The sequence below is a fragment of the Urocitellus parryii genome, chromosome 5 (genome assembly GCF_045843805.1).
Source record: "Urocitellus parryii isolate mUroPar1 chromosome 5, mUroPar1.hap1, whole genome shotgun sequence".
Classification (NCBI taxonomy): domain Eukaryota; kingdom Metazoa; phylum Chordata; class Mammalia; order Rodentia; family Sciuridae; genus Urocitellus; species Urocitellus parryii.
Genome location: NC_135535.1, coordinates 173,358,699 through 173,380,785, shown reverse-complemented (window position 1 = coordinate 173,380,785; position 22,087 = coordinate 173,358,699). Strand labels below are relative to the sequence as shown.

Sequence of the window (22,087 nt, the reverse complement as noted above, 5' to 3'; positions counted from 1 at the left end):
AAGTCAGCCTGGACTACCCAGCTACCCACAGCACCCTGGATGCCCTAAAGCCTGAAACTCCTGCCAAACCAGTTGGAGGAGCTGAGGCCAGGCACATAAGGTTTTTCCCCATGCCCTGGGCTTTGGCTGTGCTGTGTGACCCCAGGATAGCTCCTTTCCTTCTCTGAGCCTCCACCCACAGCCCAGTGGCAAAAGGTGCTGAGGAGGTGCCTCCACTTCCTGGCTAGCAGCGTGGGTGGGCAGCAGGGTCTCCCGCGAGACTGATAAACCGCTTCCGGCAGCCCCACCTGGAAGCCTAGGCATTTCTCCTGACTCCCATGGGTTTGTAGGGCCACCCTCTGGGTCTCCCACACTCTAGTGTCCCTAAGCCAAGAACTCCTGGAGCACAGGAACTGGTCTGCGTGGTTGGTGGCCTCTGTGGGGGCCAGGCAGGAGGCGGGGGTGGGGGTGGCGGATGAGACCTACCCGGTGGGCCGGCCCAGGCCACTTCCTCTCTTTGTTGTCCCGTGTTTTCTTTTCCTTCTGAGATTTAACTTGAAGACCACGTCACTGGCAGTTTCTGCAGTCATTTGCCAAACCAGCCCCAGCCTGTCCCACCAGCAAGATGATCCTGACTCTGCTGCTTGGTCTTGGAGGGCCCCTGGGCTGGGGGTTGCTGGGGGCCTGGGCCCAGGCCCCTGATACCAGGTTCTCTGATCCACACCACCCAAGGCTGCCTGGGGTCTGGGGTGCAGAGGCTGAGGACACCAGCAGGGACCCTGTCAGACGGTAAGGAGGGCCTGGACCTTGGCAGAGGTCACTGGGCAGCATCTGAGTCCCAGTTCTGTCAGAGCAGGGATTCTCAGAAGCCATCTGTGAAATGGGCTAATACTATCTACCGTGAGGCTAGGCATCCTTCAAGGGTCTGTGTCCAGAAAGCCTGTGTTGGGCACTCCAGGGCCTCATCTAAGAATGGCAGGGAGACCTGCCTGCCCCATAGCAGGGAATCTGAGCTGGGACTTGGGGGTGGGAGGAACAGCTCCTAACATTGATCACCCAGCATGGGGCACTGAGGGATTGTGATTCTAGATGTTTCCAGCCAGTGAGGCCATGGTCCCCGTTCTTTGAAGGAAATCAATTCAGACAACTGAGCCCCAGCAAGGCTGATCCAGCCTAAGCCCTGAGGTATGGCCACTCCTGGGGATAGGGTTTTGATCTGATGCCCAGGAAGCCTGTCCCTGACTGCCAAGCAGTGAAGAGAGAGGGCTCCCTGCTGCCAGAGCACGAGGAGGCAGGGGTATCCAGAGAGCTCTGCCACAGGGTCCCTCTGGAAATGAGTGGATGGCGTCACAGTCGCACCCCAGACACCATCCTCTCACACTCTATTTGTACAGGGCCAGGGACCCTCCTGCACATAGTTCTGGTCCTGTGGGTTCCCCCTCAGGGTATGAGGTGGTCCTGGAGCCTCATCTCCAGTGCCCCACAGGGCAACAGGTACCATCTGCTGGGCCAGCCTCTGGGCCAGGCATGTTGCCAAGTGTCATCTCCGTTAACTTCTCTAACAGCCCCATTTACAGATAAAACAGCCCAGGACAGGTAGAACAGGATCTGCGTTGACTTTCCAGCTCAGAGCCAACCTTCTGAGTGGAACACTAAGATCTGGAAGCGAGGGGCCCAACGCACACCCACCCACAGCCTTTTGTCTGCATGTATGGAAGGAGCCATCACGTGTGCCTCTAAGACAATCTGCCTGGGACAGGTCTTATCCAGCTTCTTCCATTTCCGGGTAGCTGTTTGTGGGCGCGTCTCTGACAGCAGGTTTGGCCAGGGAGAAACAGGAGGGCACGAGTAGGCAGTACATACTGACCCTTAGAGAGGAAAGGGCTGTGGGGAGTAGGGAGCAGAAGCCCCAGAAGATGGATGTGCAGAGACTCCATTTCTGCCTCTCCCCTAGTTTGGCTCAGGGTGGGACGCAAAAGTGATTCTTGGTGTGGGGAGTCCAGCCACCCGATTCCAGTTTCAGGACCAAGGACCAAGCCTTCTCTCCTAAGGCCATCGGCTTCATGCCCCAGTTTCTTTCTCTGCCTTTGATGAAAAGGAGGATGAGGGGACCAGGAGGAGAGAGAAGGAAGCCACTCTTCTTTCTCCCCACCCCCTTGGTGGTGGAGAAAGAGAGTGCATTCCCTAAGACCCGGGTAGCAAGGGTTCCTCAACCTTTCCCTGGCTGCTCTGAGCAGCTTGGGGGAGGGGGCGGGGGTGTGTGCACCAGTTCACCTACTTCAGGAATGCCCAGGCTTCCCAGGCCTGAGACCCTTGCACACCAGAGTTTCCTTCCTGCGCCTCCAGAAGCTGCAGACCCCACAGGCCAAGCCCAAGTTGTTGAAGCATCCGGAGGGGTGCTGGGAAAGGAAGGAAACATGCATCTTCCTGGGCTGATTGCGTCCCATGCTCATGCTCCTGTGACTTGGGAGGTGGAAACTATTCCACTCCAGCCAGCAGGGAAGGGGAGGTGGACCAGGCACTTCACTCCAACAGTCCTGAAACAGAGGAGAGGCACCGTCAGCGACCAGCCCCCTGGCTGCCAGAGCCAGGCCTCGTGCCCTGATTTTGCCTCTCACACCTGTTTCCAGAACTCCAGAAACAGGGCGGGCCCCGGACACAGAACCAGATCAAATGCTTTGGAAAGACAAGCTTGAACAGAATTACTCAGTGCCTGATGCCCCATATCCCCAGATTGCCAGGTCCTCGGGTAGAGGAGGGACATGGTTAGCCGGTTCTTAGGTCCCTGGGACCCCACCAGGTCAGGGTAGGGGATCCAGCAACATGAATATTTGGACTCCATGAAGAGGAGGCTCATACCAGCTCCGTGGCTTGGGTGGGGTGTTTAAGAATGTGGGCCCCTTGGACCCTAATGGGTGTGCTCTAGTCCAAGTAGGGATTGCGGAGCCTGGGCAAGTATCCCGATCTCCACAGTAATCATCACAGCTTGGAGGCCTAGGGACACCACTCAGGGCCTCAGGGCTCCTAAGTGATGGGTCAGAGTCAGGTTCCACAACAGCTGGGCTGCAAACCCCAGGTGTCCTCTATTCTGTCCCCACAAGAGGAGTGGGAGCACAGGGGATGCCTCTGCCAGCCGCCCAGCTGGCCCATCACCAGCCTCAGGCTTCTGCCTGAGTGTTTGGGATTTTTGCAGTGGGATCTGGAGACCCAGAAAAGTCCAATATGTTGCTGAAGGTCCCAGGAGTAAGGTGGGAGCCAGGGTGGCCATGTGTTCCCACTCCTGGACACAAGGCCCTGTGTGGGAACTGGAAAGCACCCCCACTGGTCAGAGCTGAGACTCCCAGGCCCACACTTAAGGAAGCCCCGATCCAGGCTGGCAGCCCAGTGGGCTTCACACTTCTCTGTGAAGTCCCCTCTCTGGCTCAGGGACAAAGTCCTTGAGTGTCTCCCCTGGGATGTTCATGCTAATGGCTGGACTCAGATCCTCAGAAAGAAAGGCTGCTGAGAACTCGCCCTCCTTCCCCAGGAAGACTTGAGGCTTGGTCGGGTGGGGTTACTGGCTGGTTAAGAGGCACTTAAGTGCTCTGCTTTCTGGACAGCACATGCATTAGCAGATCCATTATGCAGGAAGCTCTGGCTCCCAGCTCTGCCTTCCCCGCGTTCTCCTCTCTGTGTCCCCAGGGATGCAGCTTCTGCACTTTTCCAGGAGGAGGGAGAGGCCTTGCTCAAGGTCACCCAGTCCAGGGAAGGAAGGGGAGGAGAGCTCCATGCCTCCCTGCTCCTGTCAGAGGTTGGCAGCTCCTCCGGTTTAGGGCAGGCATTAGGTTGGGGCCATGGGCAGGTACAAACCAGGCCAGAGGAACCCACGCTCATTCTACATTGGCACCTGCCCCTCGGTAGACTATTGGGAGATAAAGGCACCCAGAGGGCTTCCCAGGGGAGGTTGCAAAGTGGGAGCAGGCCTGAGACAGAGGGTCATGGAAACAATGGGGCACTTGTACATGTGGGGCCCAAGGCATGCGTGCCAAAGCCAGCCGGGGGCTGCCAAGAGCCAGAGGAAACCAAAGCAAAGGTTAGGAATGTTCCCAGGGCTTCAGGGCCAGCAGCCTGCACTATGCCAAGGGAGGGATTGCCAAGGGAGGGGGAGCACAGTAGGGGAATAGTGGCCTCTAGAGTCCAGGGTTTGGGCAGGTCAGAAGAGAGAAAGTTCCCAGGCAGGAAGGGTGGGCAGCACCGCTTCCAGTTCTAGGAGTTGTTAGAGGTGTAAATTACCGCTCACTTCTGGCAGACTGGACTAGGCCAGGCGCGCCCAGGGCACAGGCCTTCCGGGCCCTCTGCAGTAGGTCAGAGGGTGTGTGAAGAATGTGACTTGTTTAGACAGGGTGTTTCTCAGTGTCGGCGCTCTTGGCATTTTGGGCTGGATACTTCCTTGCTGTCGGGGGCTGTTGGAGGCTGTCCGGTGCATCTGGGAGTGTTGAACAGCATTCTTGGCCTCTGACCACTAGATACCAACAGCACCCACCACCCAGTTACAACACAATGTCCCCAGACCCTTGCCAAATGCAACTGAAGAATTTCCCCTGTACCCTACTGAAAACCACTGGTTTAGAGAGATATAGAGGCCTTGTTCTAGAAACTTTTAGGAGGCCCAGGGTGATGTGTCTGTGACAGGCAGCTCCTCACCCACATCTCCCAAGCGCCTGAGCTCCAGGGCCAGCACTACACAGTGCTTCAGCATTGAGGGAACATTCCTTCCTTTCAGCCTGATTTTGATGTGCTTGCATTACCATTTGCTCATCCCTAAGGGATGCACGTGCCCCTTTCTGGTCTCTGTACTATTGATTGGTCCGTCAAACACGTGACAATGTCCCATTGTTTTCATGATTCAGCTTTTTTTGGTGATGGTGGTGGTACTGACATGAACGTAGGGATGCTACACCCCCAGCCCTTTCTTATTTTATTTTGTAAAAGGGTCTTGCTAAATTGTAGAGATGGGCCTTCAACTTGTGATCCTCCTGCCTCAGCCCCCCGAGTCACTGGGATTACAGGTGTGTGTCACCACATATGTGGTTTAGAGTGCATCCTCTTAATTTTTTTTCTCTTGTTTGTTTTTACGGTGCTGGGTAAAGAACCCAGGGTCTTGGGCATATGAGGCAAGTGCTCTATCCCTGAGCCATGCCGACAGCCCTAGTGTGGGTCCTGATGGTTAGAAAGGAAACTCCTCATTCATTGTTCTCTCAAAATGTTCTTCCCTACTCATCGAGTTTTCTTTTACAGATGGAAATGATTTTTTTTTAAAAGTTTTATCCTTATTAATAATACATACCCAGAGGCAGGGGTCAGAAAACTATGGCCAATGGGCCAAATCTGTCCCACCACCTTTTTTGTTTCAATAAAGTTTTATTGGAACACAGCGGGACTCATTCATTTACATACTGTCAGTGATCACTTGTGTATACAATGGTAGTGTTGAGTAGATGTGACAGAATCCCTGGGACTTGGGAAGACTAAAATCAGGCCAGCTTCATGGGCATGCGAGGTGCCCAGGCACATAAACAAGGCCCTGCCCTGGGGCCCCACAAGGACTCTGAAGGGTCCACATTTGGTTTGATCTCTGCTGTTGCCATCTTGAGATTCTTAATAGTTTTGAACAAGGAAATCACGTTTTCAATTTACACTGGGCCCTGCAAATTAGTCTTTTTGTTTTCCTTTTTTTTTTTTTTTTTGGTGGTACTGGGAATTGAACCCAGGGCGTTTTACTACTGAGCTACATCCCCAGCCCCTTTTTATTTTTTATTTGAGACAGGGTCTCGATAGATTGCTGAGGCTGACCTTGAATTTGTTGTCCTCTTGCCTCAGCCTCCCATGTCACTGGAAATATCGATACATAGCGCCATCCCTGGCTTGTAGCTGCTCTTGTGTATTTACTATTTGTCCCTTTAGAGAAGTTTATTGACCCTTGGGTTACAGTCAACCAGATCTACAAGGTTCCTTGAGCTTCATAAACACCCTGCCCTCTCTGCGCTATGAAGGCAATGACTTTCCATTGTTTAGCTGATTCTTTTAGCATTTATCTCTGTATCTCCAAATAACATGCCAGATTTCTACTCAGGAGGTAGGATTACCTATGACTCAGCTCCCATTCCTACCCCATACCCCAACCCAGAAGTGAATTGTGCGTGAGCACACAGCATCTACCCGCCACTCTCTCATGTTATCAATTTGAGTATTTATATCCCTACGACTATAAAGGGATATATTTGGAGAGTTGGATCTTAAAATAAACTATGAATATTTTCCCCCTACATACTTTAAGCTTTCCCTGGAGTAAAAAAAAATTATCTTGTTTTTTCCTTCCTTGTTTTTCTGTGTCCTTGTCATTAACTCAATCCCAACCCCTCAGCTACTGGTTCATGTTAGGTGTTTGACCAACTCTGTCCTTTTGGTGATGCCTCTCTCAGAGCTGCCTGGTGAGTTCCAGTCTCGGCTGTTGCTATGTCCCCACAGCCCACTGTTGTCCTTCGCCATCCTCCTGTAGGCTCCCTCCATCCTGATTCTGTGTGGGAACCCGATTCCTGAACTCATGCTTTCCTCTGTCTTGGTTTCTCTTCTGTTTTGGTGGAGCCTTTCCAGTGCCACAGCAAGACTCAGTCCTGGGCTGTACCTTGGCCATCTAGTGGAGCTCTAGATTTCTATGTTCAGTCCCCAACCTCAGAGAGTCTCCTTTAACTTGCCTGGGGTAGGAAAAGACTATTCCAATTGCTAATGTGTGTGTGCATCTCTGTGTATGTGTCTGTGTGTCTATGTGTGTGTCTCTGTGTCTCTGTGTGTGTGTGTCTATGTGTCTCTGTGTGTGTCTATGTGTCTGTGTGTATGTCTGTGTGTCTGTGTGTGTGCTATGTGCCTCTGTGTGTGTCTGTGTGTCTCTGTGTGTGTGTGTATGTCTGTTTCTCTGTGTGTGTGTGTGTGTGTGTGTGTGTGTGTGTGTGTGTGTGTATGTGTCCTTGTTTTTCTCTGGAAGCACATAGAACCATCTTGTCCCCAGAATTCTAAAATTTCTTGATGATGTGCTTTGATATGACTTTGTTTCCACCTTATTGCAGGTAACTGATGGGCCTTTGAATCAGGAAACTCAAGTCCTTCGTTTCTGGAATATGCTTTTGATTTTTTTCAATCAATGACTTTTTCCCTTTGTTCTCTCTTTCTGGAACTCTTATTTTTTGGATGTTGGATTTCCAGGACTGTGCTCTAGTTTTCTTAAATTTTCTCTCCTCTTTTACATCTCTGTTTGCTCTTGTTTTAGGAAAATTTCTTTAACTTTACGCTCTAGCCGTATCATTGTGATTATATTTCTTTTTCATTTCTAATGTTTAGTTTTTAATTTTTACAAGTTCCTTTTCTTCTTGGAATCCCCCCACCCTGCCCAGTGTCTTTTCCATAATTTCCTGTTCTTGTTTCTTGGATGTGGTCACTTTCTTATCAATCTGGAAATATTAGTACAACATTTTTGGAAAGTTTTCTTTTCCCTGCACACTCTTGGTTTACATCCAAGTTGACTTTATTGTATGAGCTCTTTTGGACCTCCTTCTGCCTTTGTTTGTTTGCTTTCAATGTGGGGGATTGAACTTGAGGCTCCTGCATGCTCAACACATGCTGTTACTAAACCACATGCCTACTTAAGAGTAAGCAGACTGAAAAACTGAGGTCCGGAGATGTGGCTTTCTGATTTGTTTTGTTACAGGATACTCTGGCTGGGCTACTTTACCGGGGGCAACCCTGATGTCAGCATTTTTATTTTTTCCCTCCTGGGACTGGGTCATTTTCCTGAGAAGCTTTTCCAGCCTGCTTACTAGAGGGTAAAGGCTGGCTGCCAGGCTTCTGGAAACCAAGTGGGAAAGCAGGAATCTTATGCCCATAATGGATGTGGTCTCTCAATGCCTCAGTCCCTCTCCTTCCCCAGCAATATCTTTGATGATGCAGAAAATAAAATCCCAACACAAACAGGCAACTCCATCACCAAGGCCCCTGAACACTGCCTTCTAACATCTCCCGGTGTGGCCACTTCTCCCATATCAGCCAGTCCCAGTGATATGTACTGGGTGGGTCAGGGCCTTCCCCTCCCCACTAGACCCTGTTACAACCACCTATCTCTTACCCACCCCTGTCTTTTCTGTGCCCAGGAACCAGGGTGGCTCTTTCATGTGACTTGCTTAAACCCCTTCCCTGTCTTCCATGCCCTCAGGACAGCGTAGCTCCTCCACTAGCACCCACCCCTCGGCAGTCTGGCTTCCTACCTCCTCCACCTCCTCCTTTCAGCCCTTCCTTCCCCCTCACCCATCCCAGCTCCTCTCCCTTTAAGACGCAGCCCCTTTATTACCTCCTCTCAGAGCCTCCTCAGGTTCTAGCCTTTGTGGCTCTAAGATTGCCTGCTCTCCCTGGAAACCCGGAAGGGAAGGTCTGTGCCTCTGTCACGCCATTGCAAGTGCCCAGCACCTGGCACCCAAGATTTGCTGAGCTCAACTGGACTGTGGAGGTCATTGTGTCTTGCATCTCTGGGGAGCTTTGCTAGCTGCAGGGGTAGGGTGGGGCTTGACCTTCCCACTGACCCCATGGAGCCAGCCACCTGGACAGTGAGCTGGGTCCCTGTCAGCATGTACATCTCACTGCTTCCAGAACCACCACAGCCCATTCTGTGAAGAGCAAAGATGGAGGCATTACCCCTCAGGTGTGCAGGATGATGAGTGTGACTCCCCAAACCACCCTGTAGGAACACAAGGCAGAGGCCTTTCCCAGAGAGGAAGCTGCCCTGCCCAGGCGCCTCCTCCTACAATGATCACTGCTAAGTCCATTTCCATCAGGGTTCTAATGGGCAAGGTCAGGGAGCAGGAGCCCTCACTATGATGGGGTTTCTGGTAAGTAGGATCGGGCACGCTGTCACATGGGGTAGGAGCAGCATTCACAGAGCACTAGTCTGGAGTCAGGCATTTGGTACTTGTCCACTCACTCCTGGAGGACATTGCCATTTCCATGGTTTAGCACAGAGAAGGAAACTCCCTACATGCCTTGCTGGAAGTACACAGCCAGAAAGTGTAAAGCATTAGAACTCAGGACTCTCCAGCTCCAACTACACACCATGCTGCCTCCCTCACACAGAGGAAACAGCAAGAGTCCTCTGGCTCTGCAGGTACATTCGCTGTGTGATAGTAGACGAGCTCCCTAGCCTCTCTGTGCTGCCCTGGAGGAGGTTTCGAGAAGGCAGTGGAGCAGGTGCCCTTGCAGGTAGGGTTTGTGGAGTGTTGCTTTAGAGCCCTGAGGATAGATAATGCAGAGCACCCCCTTATTATGCTAATGGATTCCAGAGTCCCAGTACTGGGTGGGTCAGGGGGCATTATCGGGTGCCCTGCACTAGCAGTCTCTGTGGACTCCTAAGGGGATTGTTGGGGCACCTGGGCATGACTCAGCAGCCCTCTTCTCTGGTTTATTTTCCAGTAACTGGTGCCCTTACCAGCAGTCCAGACTGGTCACCTATGTTGCTGCTTGCAAAACGGAGAAATTCCTGGTCCACTCACAACAGCCATGTCCAGTGGGGGCTTCAGACTGCCAGAGAGTCAAAGTCATGTGAGTTGGGGCAGGCGGGCCGTTTGCATGGTCCCTGTGGGCTCCCTTTGGAGTCGCTGAGCCACCCTCCTTCCCCAGGTACCGTGTGGCCCACAAGCCGATATACCAGGTGAAGCAGAAGGTTCTGATCTCCATGGCCTGGAGGTGCTGCCCAGGCTTCAAGGGCCCCGACTGTCAGCATCACGGTAGGGCTCCCCGCCTTCCTTGACTCCAGGGGTCCTGCAGTTCCTCTGGCCTCCAGGGTCAACATTCCATGCTTCCTCTGCAGATCCCACAGCAACCCCGGAGCCTGCAGAACCAAGGAATGACCCCCAGAAGCCGTGGGACCAGTTGGTCAACTTCGAACTTGGTGTGTTGCTTTCCTGGAAGGTGCAGGTCGGGCAGAGTTCATGTGTCCCTTCCTTCCTCCCCTCGAGACAGTGCCTTTTAAGGAAAACTTTGGGCCTGGAATCAGAAAGGGCCCCCTTGTTCCTTGCATGCTCTTCCCCAGGAGGCGGGGCCTGAGCACACATCTCCTTTTCCTGGACCCCATTTTCTGTGAGACAGTGTTATCTGGCACCTTCCTTGACCTCTGAACTACACAAGCTCCTGGGCTGGAAGACACTTCCTCACCCTCTCCCCTACCCTTAACCAGGGCCAGAAAGTTATGTCATCTCTGGTCTGTGCAGTCAACACAGGAGGGCCACCAAGAGATATCATTTGTGTTGTCTTTCAAGGCTGGGCCCAAGGGTGGGATGGGCAATGAGTTTCATCCTGTGATGAACTCCTGTCAATTGACAGGGAGCACAGAGAATGTCATTGTAGCTAGGGAAGGAAATATGCTGGGATTGACTAGTCATGTCTGCTGTGGGTGTGGGAAGGAAGGTGAGAACTCAGTTGTCATGCATTTGCCTTTCTGGGGTTGAAGTCTTCTAAGTTCCAGCTCAGAGACTGTTAGCATGCACCTCCCCTCCCTTGCTCTTGGCTCCCAAATCCTCTCTGGACTTCATGATCTGCCTAAGCCTGGCAAGTTAGGCTTCAACACTTGTGTCTGCTGTGTATTCAGGCCACCCCACTGCAGAGCTCAACGAGGTAGAGGAGGTTGATGTCCAGGTGCAGCATGAACAGCAGGAACACCTACTGGAAGATCTCCAGAATGATGTCGACCAGGCAGCAAACAACCTCCCCGGGCTGTGGAAGGCTGCAACAACAGAGACATCTGCAACCACACAGGCAAATCAAACGGAGCTGGGTGAGTAGCAGGTTCTAGAGAAGGCCCAGATTTCAGAGGCCCTGCTAGTCCCCACTGGGGAGGGCTGTCTGTTGCTGTGTGCTTATGTAAACACATGCGTCTGTTGCAGAGTTTCCTGGCAGGTCCTTGGAGCAAGTGCTGCTGCCCCACATGGACACCTTCCTGCAAGCACATTTCAGCCCTATCTGGAAGAGCTTCAACCAGAGCCTGCACAGCCTCTCCCAGGCTATAAGAAACCTGTCTCTTGACGTAGAGGCAAACCGCCAGGCCATCAAGAGGGTCCAGGAGAGTGCTGTGGGCAGAGCAGAGTTTCAGGAGCTTGGTGCCAAATTTGAAGCCAAAGTTCAAGAGAATGCCCAAAGAGTGAGCCAGCTACGCAAGGATGTGGAGGATCATCTGCACACCCAGCACCTCTCCCTGCAGCACTCCCTGTCTGAGGTCCAGGCTGATGTGGATACCAAGTTAAAGAACTTGCTCAAGATCCAGGAGTCCCCAGGGGCTAATGGCAGCCTGGTGATGGCAGCAGCAGGGGCAGCAGCAAAGCCAGAGCCAGAGAGCCTGCAGGCCAGACTGGGCCAGCTGCAGAGAAACATCTCAGCCCTGCATGTGGCCACCAGCCAGAGGGAAGAAGAATTGCAGAGCACCCTCAGGGACATGAGGGCCACCCTGGCCCAGCATGTGGAAGAAATCAAGGAGCTATACTCTGAGTCAGACGAAACCTTTGATCAGATCAGCAAGGTGGAGCGGCAGGTGGAGGAGCTACAGGTGAACCACACTGCTCTGCGAGAGCTGAGAGTAATCCTGATGGAGAAGTCTCTGATCATGGAGGAGAACAAGGAAGAGATGGAGAGACAGCTCCTGGAGCTCAATCTCACCCTCCAGCACCTGCAGGGCGCCCACGCCGACCTCATCAAGTACATCAAGGACTGCAATTGCCAGAAGCTCTACTTTGACCTGGATGTCATCAGGGAAGATCAGAAGGATGCCACTCGTGCCTTGGAGGAAACCCAGGTGAGCCTGGATGAGCGGCGCCAGCTGGACGGCTCCTCGCTGCAGGCCCTGAGGAGTGCCCTGGATGCTGTGACTCTGGAGGTGGATGTGCACAAAGAGGAGGGCAGGCAGGCGCGGGCCGAGAGGGCCCGGCTCCGGAGCCAGCTGCAGGCGTTGGATGGCCAGGTGGGCGCGCTGAAGACAGGCGCGAACGAGACCCGCCGCGAGATAAGCCAGCTACACAGCTCCTTCGCAGCCCTGCTGGAAGACGCACTGCGCCACGAAGCTGTGCTGGCCGCGCTCTTTGGTGAGGAGGTGATGGAGGACATGTCAGAAGAGGCGCCTGGCCCGCTGCCCTTGCGTTATGACCAGATCCGTGTCGCCCTGCAGGAGGCTGCCAGTGGGTTGCAGGAGCAGGCGCTCGGCTGGGACGAGTTGGCCGCCCGGGTGGCAGCTCTGGAGCAGGATGAGAGTCACCGCTCAGAGCCTTCAAGGCGGGCAGAGCACCTGGAGCCCAGCCACGATGCCCAGCTGGAAGATGCAGGAGCCACCACTGCCCTGGCTGGGCTGGAGCAAGAGCTCCAGCGCCTGAGCTCCGACGTCAAGCGCGTGGGGCAGTGCTGCGATGCCTCCTGGGCTGCCTCCCTCAATGGCTCCCTTGAGGGCCTCCACCACGCCCTCTCCACCACTGAGCATGGCTTGGAGCAGCATGAGAGGCTCTTCCACAGCCTCTTTGGGAACTTCCAAGGGCTGATGGCAACCAATACCAGCCTAGATCTGGGGAAGCTGCAGGCCATGCTGAACAGAAAAGGGAAGAAGGAACAGAAAGGTGTGGAAACTCCCAGGAAGAGGGACAAAAAGCAAGTGGCATCTTGGGTGGATGCACATGCCAAAGGACTGGAGCAAGATGCCCTGGGTACAGAGCTTTGGGAGGCAGGTGAGTGCCTGGGTTGGGAAGTCTGAGCAGATCTAGAGGACAGTGATGTCTGACAGCCCAGCAGCTGGTCTACCCTGGAGAGGGACAGGATGAAAGAAACCAGGTTGGTCATCAGTCACCACTACCCACCTTCTCTTTGACTCACCTTCTTTCCTCTTAAGCTCTCTGGAGTACAGGTAGGTAAAAGTCATGAGAATAACTGTTGGTGTCAAAGCCCTTGATCTGGCGACAGTGTCACTTCCATGTTAAACCATCAGAGGCTCTAAACACGGTTGGCTACCTGAGTCTCAACTGTGGACAGAGGGGGAGGGCCTTTCTTCCTTCCATGGCATTCCCTCAAATTCCTTCATTTCAGCTCTTCACAACCCTGTCACCCCCCACTAACCAGCTTACCCTGGTATAGGAATTGTGATGGGGCCTGCAAATGGCAGCACCCCACAAGAAGGGAATGTAGGAAGAAGCCTTGGGCTCTGAAAGCAGTCCATATTCAGCAAGTCCAGTTGGTCTGTTTCATCACTCTGTGCCAGGCCCCTGCAATGCCCTTTTTGGACTTTTTTTTTTTTTCCAATACTGGGGATTGAACCTTAGGGGTACTCTACTCAGTGGTACATCCTCAGTCCTTCTTATTTTTTGAGATAGTGTCTTGGTAAATTGCTCATGCTGGCCTAGAACCTGCAATCTTCCTGCTGCAGCCTTCTGAATAGCTGGGATTACTGGTGTGTACTACCACGCCCGGCTCCTTCTTGGGCTTTATCATGATGAAGCATCACAATAGCTCAGCAATCCATCACTATCATTACCATCTTACCTGAAACCAAGGCTCAAACCCAGAAAGTGACCAGATCACACAGCTGAAGAACATCACAGAGAAGCTGTCTCTAGGGTGCTGACTTTCCCCTTCTGGGGCCGTTGAAGGTTGGTTTCTGCAGGGCCCCAGGCTCTAGGTCTACAAGCTTGCTCTGAGTTTGAGGCCAGTATACCTACCTTTCCTTGAGGGTGGATCTGTGTTTCAAGTGATTCTATCTTCCAGAAAAGCTAGCCTTGGCATGGGAGCCCCTTCTTCATCCAGTCACAGGGCTAAGTATAAAGCCACCATCATGGCTGCCTATACCCTGGCATAGGTTGGTAAGCGGGAAGTGTGAACCTTGCTGAAGGCCCATCTCAGCCCATGCTATCCCTGCTGCCCTCCATTAGAGCCCAGGAGGCAGTGTGGAGGGTAGTGGAAAGAGCTCACACTCTCAATCACTTGTCTCAGTTTCTTCCTCTGTAAAATGGGACAATCACTACTTGCATCAAAGAGTTATGAAGACTGACAGCTACATCTTCCAAATACCTAGTACAAGACCCAAGTGTCTTTTCCACAGCATTTTCACAGCTGAGACTGTGTCCACTTACACTACTACTTCCATACTGTTTTCCTCTTGTGAGTGGCTCAAGGTCTTTATACTGATGACATTCAGATTTTGCTTAATGATTTAGGGATCCATGTTTACCATTGCAGTATTTTGTTATTTCAAAACATATTTTTTCCTTTAAAAACCCCCTTTATTTGTCTTACAGAAAGTCCTTAGGACTTGGATTTGTGCCCTACAGGGACGTGCACAACCCTTCCATCAACATGAAGGGCATGTTGGGATTTTAGCTCTAAGGTGAACGAACTCCCAGGGACAGCAGGGTGAGAGAGGACCCATTACCGGCAGAGGGCGTGTCAACCAGCTCTTTATCAACTGGGCAAGAGCCCCACCTTCTGGGTACTTGCGGAACTGCAGCACCAGCCGCCTGCCTTTCCTTGACACAGTTACTCTTCCAAGCTAATTGTTAGAAAAATCTTCCAGAATTAGAGAAAAGAATATTTTTATTATTGCTGGACTGGGAGTCACAAATCTGGGTTCTAGTTCAGGAGCCTAAGTCACTAACTGTTATGTGAGGACTTGGTTTCTTTCCTGAAAAATGGGGAGCTTAGTCTCAAATTCTCTCTCTTCCCCAGAGAAAACATTGAAAAAAAAAAAAAAAAACACAAGGAAGGCTGGGCTTATGGCTCAGCGGGAGACCACTCCCTAGCACGGGCGAGGCTCACGTTTCAATCCTCAGCACCACATATAATAAGTAAAATAAGGGCATTGTATCCAACTACAACTAAAAATTAAATATTCTTTTAAAAAAAATGTGGAACCTCACTTTTTTTTTTTTTAGTTGCAGATGGACACAGTACCTTTATTTATTTATTTATTTATTTATTTATTTTTATGTGGTGCTGAGGATTGGACCCAGTGATTCACATGCTCTAGACAAGTGCTCTAACACTGAGCTGCAACTCCAGATCTCCTGTCCCATCTTGTGGTTCTGTCCTCTTGTCACTCAACCTCCCTGGCCGGGCAGCCAGCAGGCTCCTTCATCCCTGTACACATGATTTCCTCTGTCTCCAAGCTTGTGTGGGGGCCTGGTGTCTCCAGCAGGACTATCCTCCTAAGCCCAGAGAAATTGTTTCTGCAAATGAGGAAAACAGGCACAAAACCAAGATATCTGAGGTCTGTTCACAGCATGGTAATTGGTTGTGTGATCTGAAGCTACAAGTTGTCTCTTTCTGGGCCTCAGTTTCTCCATCTGTAATCTCTGTGCAGCACTTTGGAAACCACACTGAGAAGGCCAGTTGAAGGAGGCTTCTGTTTCCTTCTTGCTTTAAGCTCCTGTGCCCACATACAATAGGAAACACCTTCACTGCTTCTCAGTTATCTTGAGGAAACTAAATGATTCTCTTTCCCCTGGGTGTCTCAAGATTCCTCAAAGGTAGCAGTCATCTGGAAGTCATTCCTGTCTCAGCTTGCCATTTGCAAACCATATCTCCTTGAGCAGCCAGCTAAAGATTAAGCCTCAGTTTTCTTCCTCAGGGACTCTTTTCTTTTAAGAAAGTTGTGAGAAAATGGATCAAACCAGAAAGTGCTTAGTTAAGCTAGGCATGGTGGCTCAGTTGGGGTTAAGGCAAGAGGATCACAAGTTTTGAGGCTGGTCTTGACAACTTAGTGAGACCCTCAAATTTTTTTTTAAAAATTATTTTTAAGGGCTGGGGATATAATTCAGTGGTAGACCACCGCTGTGTTCAATCCCCGGTACAACAACAAAAAAAGTGCTTTATTGAAATGTACATTAGTCAGACATGGATTTATAGTTCCTCTTCTCCCTCATTCTCTGAGATCATATAGCTGTTAGAAATATTTAGGTTGTCTAAGATAAGGAAGGCATATTGTCCGTCTATCAGAGCTGGCAACCTATGCTGGTTCACAGAATCTGACTACTTCAATACCTTAAGAAAACAGCGAAGAAAGCATGCAAGCACACAGAAGTACCTTTTCAAAATCCCAGCACGGCTCTGTGACCTTAGGGGTCTGGAAAGAGAGAGTCACTGAAATTCTTTATTCTTATATAGGGGACACACAAGGGGAGGTTCATGGAACATTCTATCCATAAAAAGGCAAAGAGTAAGATTGCAAAGGAACAAGGAGGCAGCCCACAGTTGGGCAACGCCCACTCCCAGAGCTGCACCTTCTGTCCCAGCAGAGGCAAGTGCACTTCCATTGTAATAGGGGCAATGTCAGTCCAGTACCTCTTGATTCAGGACTTAAAGGTGTGTGCATAGCTCCTGTCCAGGGTGGTCCCCTACAACAGCAGGTCTCGGCTTTTAATTTTTCACCCAAGGGAGTGAAAGACCAAGTCACTGAGCACTCTTCCTCCTTCATTTCAGGCTCCCCTGTGGCCTTCTATACCAGCTTTTCAGAAGGTACAGCTGCCCTGCAGATGGTGAAGTTCGACACCATGTCCATCAATGTTGGCAGCAGCTACTTCCCTGAACACGGCTACTTCCGAGCCCCTGAGCGTGGCGTTTATCTATTTGCAGTGAGCGTTGAATTTGGCCCAGGCCCGGGCACGGGGCAGCTGGTATTTGGAGGTCACCATCGGACCCCAGTCTGTACGACAGGGCAGAGTGGTGGAAGCACAGCCACAACCTTTGCTATGGTTGAGCTACAAAAGGGTGAGAGGGTATGGTTTGAGTTAACTCAGGGATCAATAACCAAGAGAAGCCCACCAGGCACTGCATTTGGGGGCTTCCTGATGTTCAAGACCTGAAACCTGGGTACAGCTCTCATCAGACATCAGGGACCTGCCTGCTCTTCTTGGCCTGAGGCCCCACCTGGCAATGGTCTGGAGACCATCCAGTTGGCCTAGCTCTTCTCTGGAAACCCTCTACAAAAGACACATGATATCTAGTTCTGTGGTTCCCTCTAGATGCACTGGGTTGGGGTATTCCTCAAAGAGGAGGAGAGAAAGACTGCTTCTCTCTGGGCAGTTCCTGGAAGTGTGAACCTCAGCTCCAACTGCCTTCTCAGATAGCATGGTTTGGACTCTGGCTCTTGGCCATACCCTGCATTCTACAGACTTCTTTGGTATTTTGCTCTTCCTGTTGCTGGGAACATTTATACACTTTAAATCTCTCTGTTTCCTCTTCTCCCTAATTATATGCTAGAAAGTCATTTTTTTTTCCCCAGGAGGTGATGGGATGGATATACCTCAGTGGTAGACTACTTGCCTAGAATGCATGAGGACCTGGGTACCGTCCTCAGAATTGCAAAACAAAACACAAACAAAAAAGCAGAGGTGACATTTAAGCCAAAATTGGAACCCAGTATTCAGCTGTTACAGGACAAGATAAAACCAACTCTTTTGGTCTCTATCAATTAGAAATGGAGCAAAGTCCTATTGAGTTAATCAAGGGCAACAAAATCAGCATATTCGGCTTCATTCTTTGTCTTTATCTGTACCTATAATTTTAATTTCACATCCTTTTCTCCTAGACTTATTCAGGGTAAAGGCCAAGACATGCCAAATAGGAACTAAAATGTATGTAGCCTTCACTGTTTTTACTTCATCCAGTATATCATGACTGTACTACTTCTTAGCATCTCTAACCAGGAAGGGTGCTGAGGGAGGAAGAAGTGAAGGAATAAAATCTCCCTCGATGATGATCAACTTTGGAATAAAGTGATGCCCTTCAAATCTCTGCCTCATTTACTTTTTTAAATATTTATTTTTTAGTTGTACACAATACCTTTATTTTGTTTATTTATTTTTATATGGTGCTGAGGATCGAAGCCAGGGCCTCGAACGTGCTAGGCGAGTGCTCTAGCGCTGAGCCACAACCCCAACCCCTGCCTCATTTACTTTTGGAGAGAGAAAACATTTGGCAAAGTATGTGGAGATATAGGACAACAATGAGACTGTGTGAGATCAATGTGATTCTCATTATTCTAGGCCCAGTTTGACTTCAGCAATTTCAGTTAATTTTACATGAAATAGACAGTGGCTTCCACACTGGGCCATGACATTGATACCAGACAGTATAGCAAAGAAAAGCAATTAGTCCTGCAATATAAACATGTGGTTTTCAAAAATTTTCAGATTCTAGAGGAAACAGCCTTGAGAAAGCAGTCATCAGTTGTCGGAAAATAGAGTGAAATTTTGGGGGGTAATATTCAATATTTGTTGAATTTTTAAAAAAACTTTAAAAAAATATATATATTTTGTTTGCTTATTTTTATGTGGTGCTGAGGATCGAACCCAGGGTCTCACACGTGCGAGGCAAGCGCTCTACCACTGGGCCACAACCCCAGCCCCAATATTTGTTGAATATAATCTTTACAAGAAAATCAGATTGGTCTGGGTAATAAGTTGGTGGTTGTGTTAACAAGGTTTCTAGTAAGTCTTGTAATTTCCCTGGAGTCGTTCATTCAAATTTCCCCTCTGAATTTATTTGCCAGAAAGCTTTATAAACTCAATTACTAAAATATCAATGTTAAAATTTTCCAGGCTACTCTGCCACTGATGGTTTGACTTTGGGTAAATCACAACTCTTCAAAACTTTGTCTATTCATAGTGTGAGGTGATCAATCTAACAGCTCTCTCATTAAGTATTCTTGACCTTGACCACAGATTGAATCTTGCTCACCTCCAATGAAGCTCTCAGTTGCCAAGGCCATTCCTGATCCTGGGTATATGTAGTTGGGCCACGGCAAGTCCAAGACTATAGTTCCTGAAGGATGTCACTCCTGCTGCCAGCCAGACCAACCTGTCTTGGATCTTCTTGTTGCTATTGAGCAGATCCTGCTGATGACTAAAGCTGAAACATTAGGGCAGTGTGGTCTTATTCATTAAGACTTCCATTTGGAATTTTTTGCACATAATAAGCAGAGTGAATTAACCTTGTCCATAAAGGGTGCCTGTCCTCCAACTTCAGAGGATAAGTGCTCTTCAACAGGAAGGTTGTAAATAAAAGCTAACCTGGCTAACTCTGCCAGCAGCTTTGTATCAGGCACTCCTGACATTTCTAGAATCATGTTTTTTTTTAGCTAGGGTGCTTTCCATACAACAAAACATATGTGATTGCACATCATAAAACCTTAAGTACAAATTTTCTATTTACACAGTTCTACGATTAGAAACCTAGGTCAGCAAGAAATCTTAACTTCCTCTGAGATTTCTTACCTCTGCTGAGGTAACTAACTCTGGGTAGAGACTTTCTCAGTGCCCTTCCAGGGAGACTCCTGTGATCCAGGCAAATGTTAAAAACTCCTTAATTGGGGCTGGGGATGTGGCTCAAGCGGTAGCGTGCTCGCCTGGCATGCGTGCGGCCCGGGTTCGATCCTCAGCACCACATACCAACAAAGATATTGTGTCCGCCAAGAACTAAAAAATAAATATTAAAAATATTCTCTCTCTCTCTCTCTCCTCTCTCTATCTTTAAAATAAAATAAAAAATACATTAAAAAAAAAAAAAAAAAACTCCTTACTTGAGGTCCCAGAACAACACAAGGGTCAAACACACAGTGGAACTTCCCCAAACCCGGAGCAGAGGGAGATCATAAAAATATTTTTAAAATATTGCAAAGCAGGAAAGGGTACCATAAGCACATAAAGACATTTTAGTAAAAAGAAAAAAATTTTTTTTAGGGGCAGGGTACTGGGGATTGAACTCAGGAGCACTTTACTACTGAGCCACATCCCCAGCTCTATTTTGTATTTTATTTAGAGATAGGGTCTCACTGAGTTGCTTAGTGCCTTACCTTTTTGAAGGCTGGCTTTGAACCCTCCATCTTCCTGTCTCACCCTCCTGAGCTGCTGGGATTATAGATGTGTACCACAGCGCCCAGCCATTGTAGTAATTTCCAAAAAAAAAGAAAAGAAAAGAAATGAAAAAAATGTAAAAAGGACCAGACAGAAAATCCCAAACACTTGAGATTAATGGAGAGATAGGAATGATTTCAAACTCAAACACAGCCCCTATACTTGGGTTCATGGGGCAGAATAAGAACCCAGAACAGGACGACTGCTGACCCTCTGGAGGCAGGGAACTGCTGCCCCAAACAAGTGTGACCACACTGGAGTCAGGACCTGTAGGGGTCAATGCAGAATATGACTCCCCACACCAACATGTCATGTTAAAATAACTTCTGTCCTTTACTTTTATTTCAGGAACACTGTAAGGAGGGTATAGTCTGTAAGAAGTATATTTTTTAGGCTGGGGGTATGGCTTAGTGCTACAGTACTTGCCTAATATGCACAAGGCCTCTGGGTTCTATCTCTAGCACCACACACCTGCACACACACACACACACACACACACACACACACACACACACAAATTTGTTATAGTTTAGATCTGGAATGTCCCCCAAAAGGAAGTGATGTGAAAACATGGCTTCGAAGGCAGCAAGGTTTTAGAAAATGATTATATATTTAGAAAATGAGCTATGACTTCATCGGTGGATTAATCCATTTGCTGGATTAACAATTTGAATGGACTACAGTGTGGCAGGTAGGGCATGGCTGGAGGAAGTAGGTCACTGGGGCATGCCCTTGGGGTTTGTACTTGTCCCTGGCTCCTTCCTGCTCTTTCTGCTTCCCAGTTGCCAAGAACTGAGCAGCTTTTCTCCCCTATGCTCTTTTGACAACAATGTTCTTCCTCCTCTCAGGCCCAGAGCAATGGAGCCAGTTGACCATAGACTGAACCTCTGAAACTGAATAAGAGAGGATAGGTAATGGACCCCAATTAAGTTTTCCCCCAAATGTAAAAACTGCTCCATGAAAATAATCTGTAGACACATTCTAGCCATGCTTTTGTCCCAGAGCAGTGGAAAACTGCAGTTGGGGTCTGGGTCTGGGCTCAGTGATAAAGCACTTGCCTAGCATGTGTGAGGCACTAAGTTCAATCCTCAGCACCACATAAAAAAATAAACAAATAAAATAAAGTTAAAAACAAAACAAAACAGATGTTAGGGCAGACTTGAATGGAGGTTACAGGAAAGTTCAAACTCAAGGTCTGAAAGGGCACAGCCAATTAGAAGGTCACAGGCCATACCAGTATCTCTGGAACTTTTCTAAGACCTGATTATTATCTATGCAGATATTGATCAGTGCCCCCACTCAATAGCTATATAAGCCCCTAGACTAGGACATTTAAACAGCAACCTGCTATCAGGTCTTCTCTCACTCTGCGAGAGTTCTCTCTTTTCTCCACACTTGAATAAATTTTACTCCTTTCACTCTTGCCTTCCATCATTGTCTGTGGATTTCACTCTTTGAATTTGTGAGACAAGTACCCAGAAAGAAATTGGCAGTGAGCTTCTGAGGCCCGCTGCAACACTGGAGGTAAGAGTATACCATTAAGAGCCGTGACATCTCCATCATGTGGGATTAGGCCCCAACTTCCTTAGTAAGACTCCTGTGGCACAAGAATTAAAATCAAAAATCAATAGATAGGATGGACTCAAACTAAAAAGGTGAATCTGTGAGGTGAATAGAGAGTCTACATCCTGGGAGCAAATCTTTACCCCTCACACATCAGTTAGAGCACTAATCTCTAGGGTATATAAAGAACTCAAAAATCTAAACATCAAAATAACAACTCAATCAATAAATGGGCCAAGGACCTGAAGAGACACTTCTCAGAAGATGATATGCAATCAATCAACAAATACATGAAAAAATGTTCATCATCACTAGCAATTAGAGAAATGCAAAGCAAAACCTCTCTAAGATTTCATCTCACTCCAGTCAGAATGGCAGCTATTATGAAGACAAACAATAAGTGTTGGCGAGGATGTTGGGGAAAAAGGTACACTCATACACTGCTGGTGGGACTGCAAATTGGTGCAGCCAATATGGAAAGTAGTATGGAGATTTCTTGGAAAATTGGGAATGGAACCACCATTTGACCCAGTTGTCCCCTCCTCGGTTTATACCCAAAGGACTTAAACAGCATACTACAGGGACACAGCCACATC

At 49.2% G+C, this 22,087-nt stretch overlaps 1 protein-coding gene across 1 annotated transcript; it reads left to right on the top strand.

The window, feature by feature from the left end:
- The first annotated feature begins 577 nt into the window (after positions 1 to 577).
- Mmrn2 (multimerin 2) lies at positions 578 to 17,050 on the top strand. The gene is made up of 7 exons (XM_026397041.2): positions 578 to 768; positions 9,469 to 9,597; positions 9,676 to 9,782; positions 9,866 to 9,946; positions 10,643 to 10,828; positions 10,938 to 12,755; positions 16,495 to 17,050. Exons 1-7 carry the CDS (start codon positions 605 to 607, stop codon positions 16,875 to 16,877), a joined length of 2,868 nt encoding a protein of 955 aa, XP_026252826.2. The 5' UTR covers positions 578 to 604; the 3' UTR covers positions 16,878 to 17,050.
- The last annotated feature ends 5,037 nt before the right edge of the window (positions 17,051 to 22,087 follow it).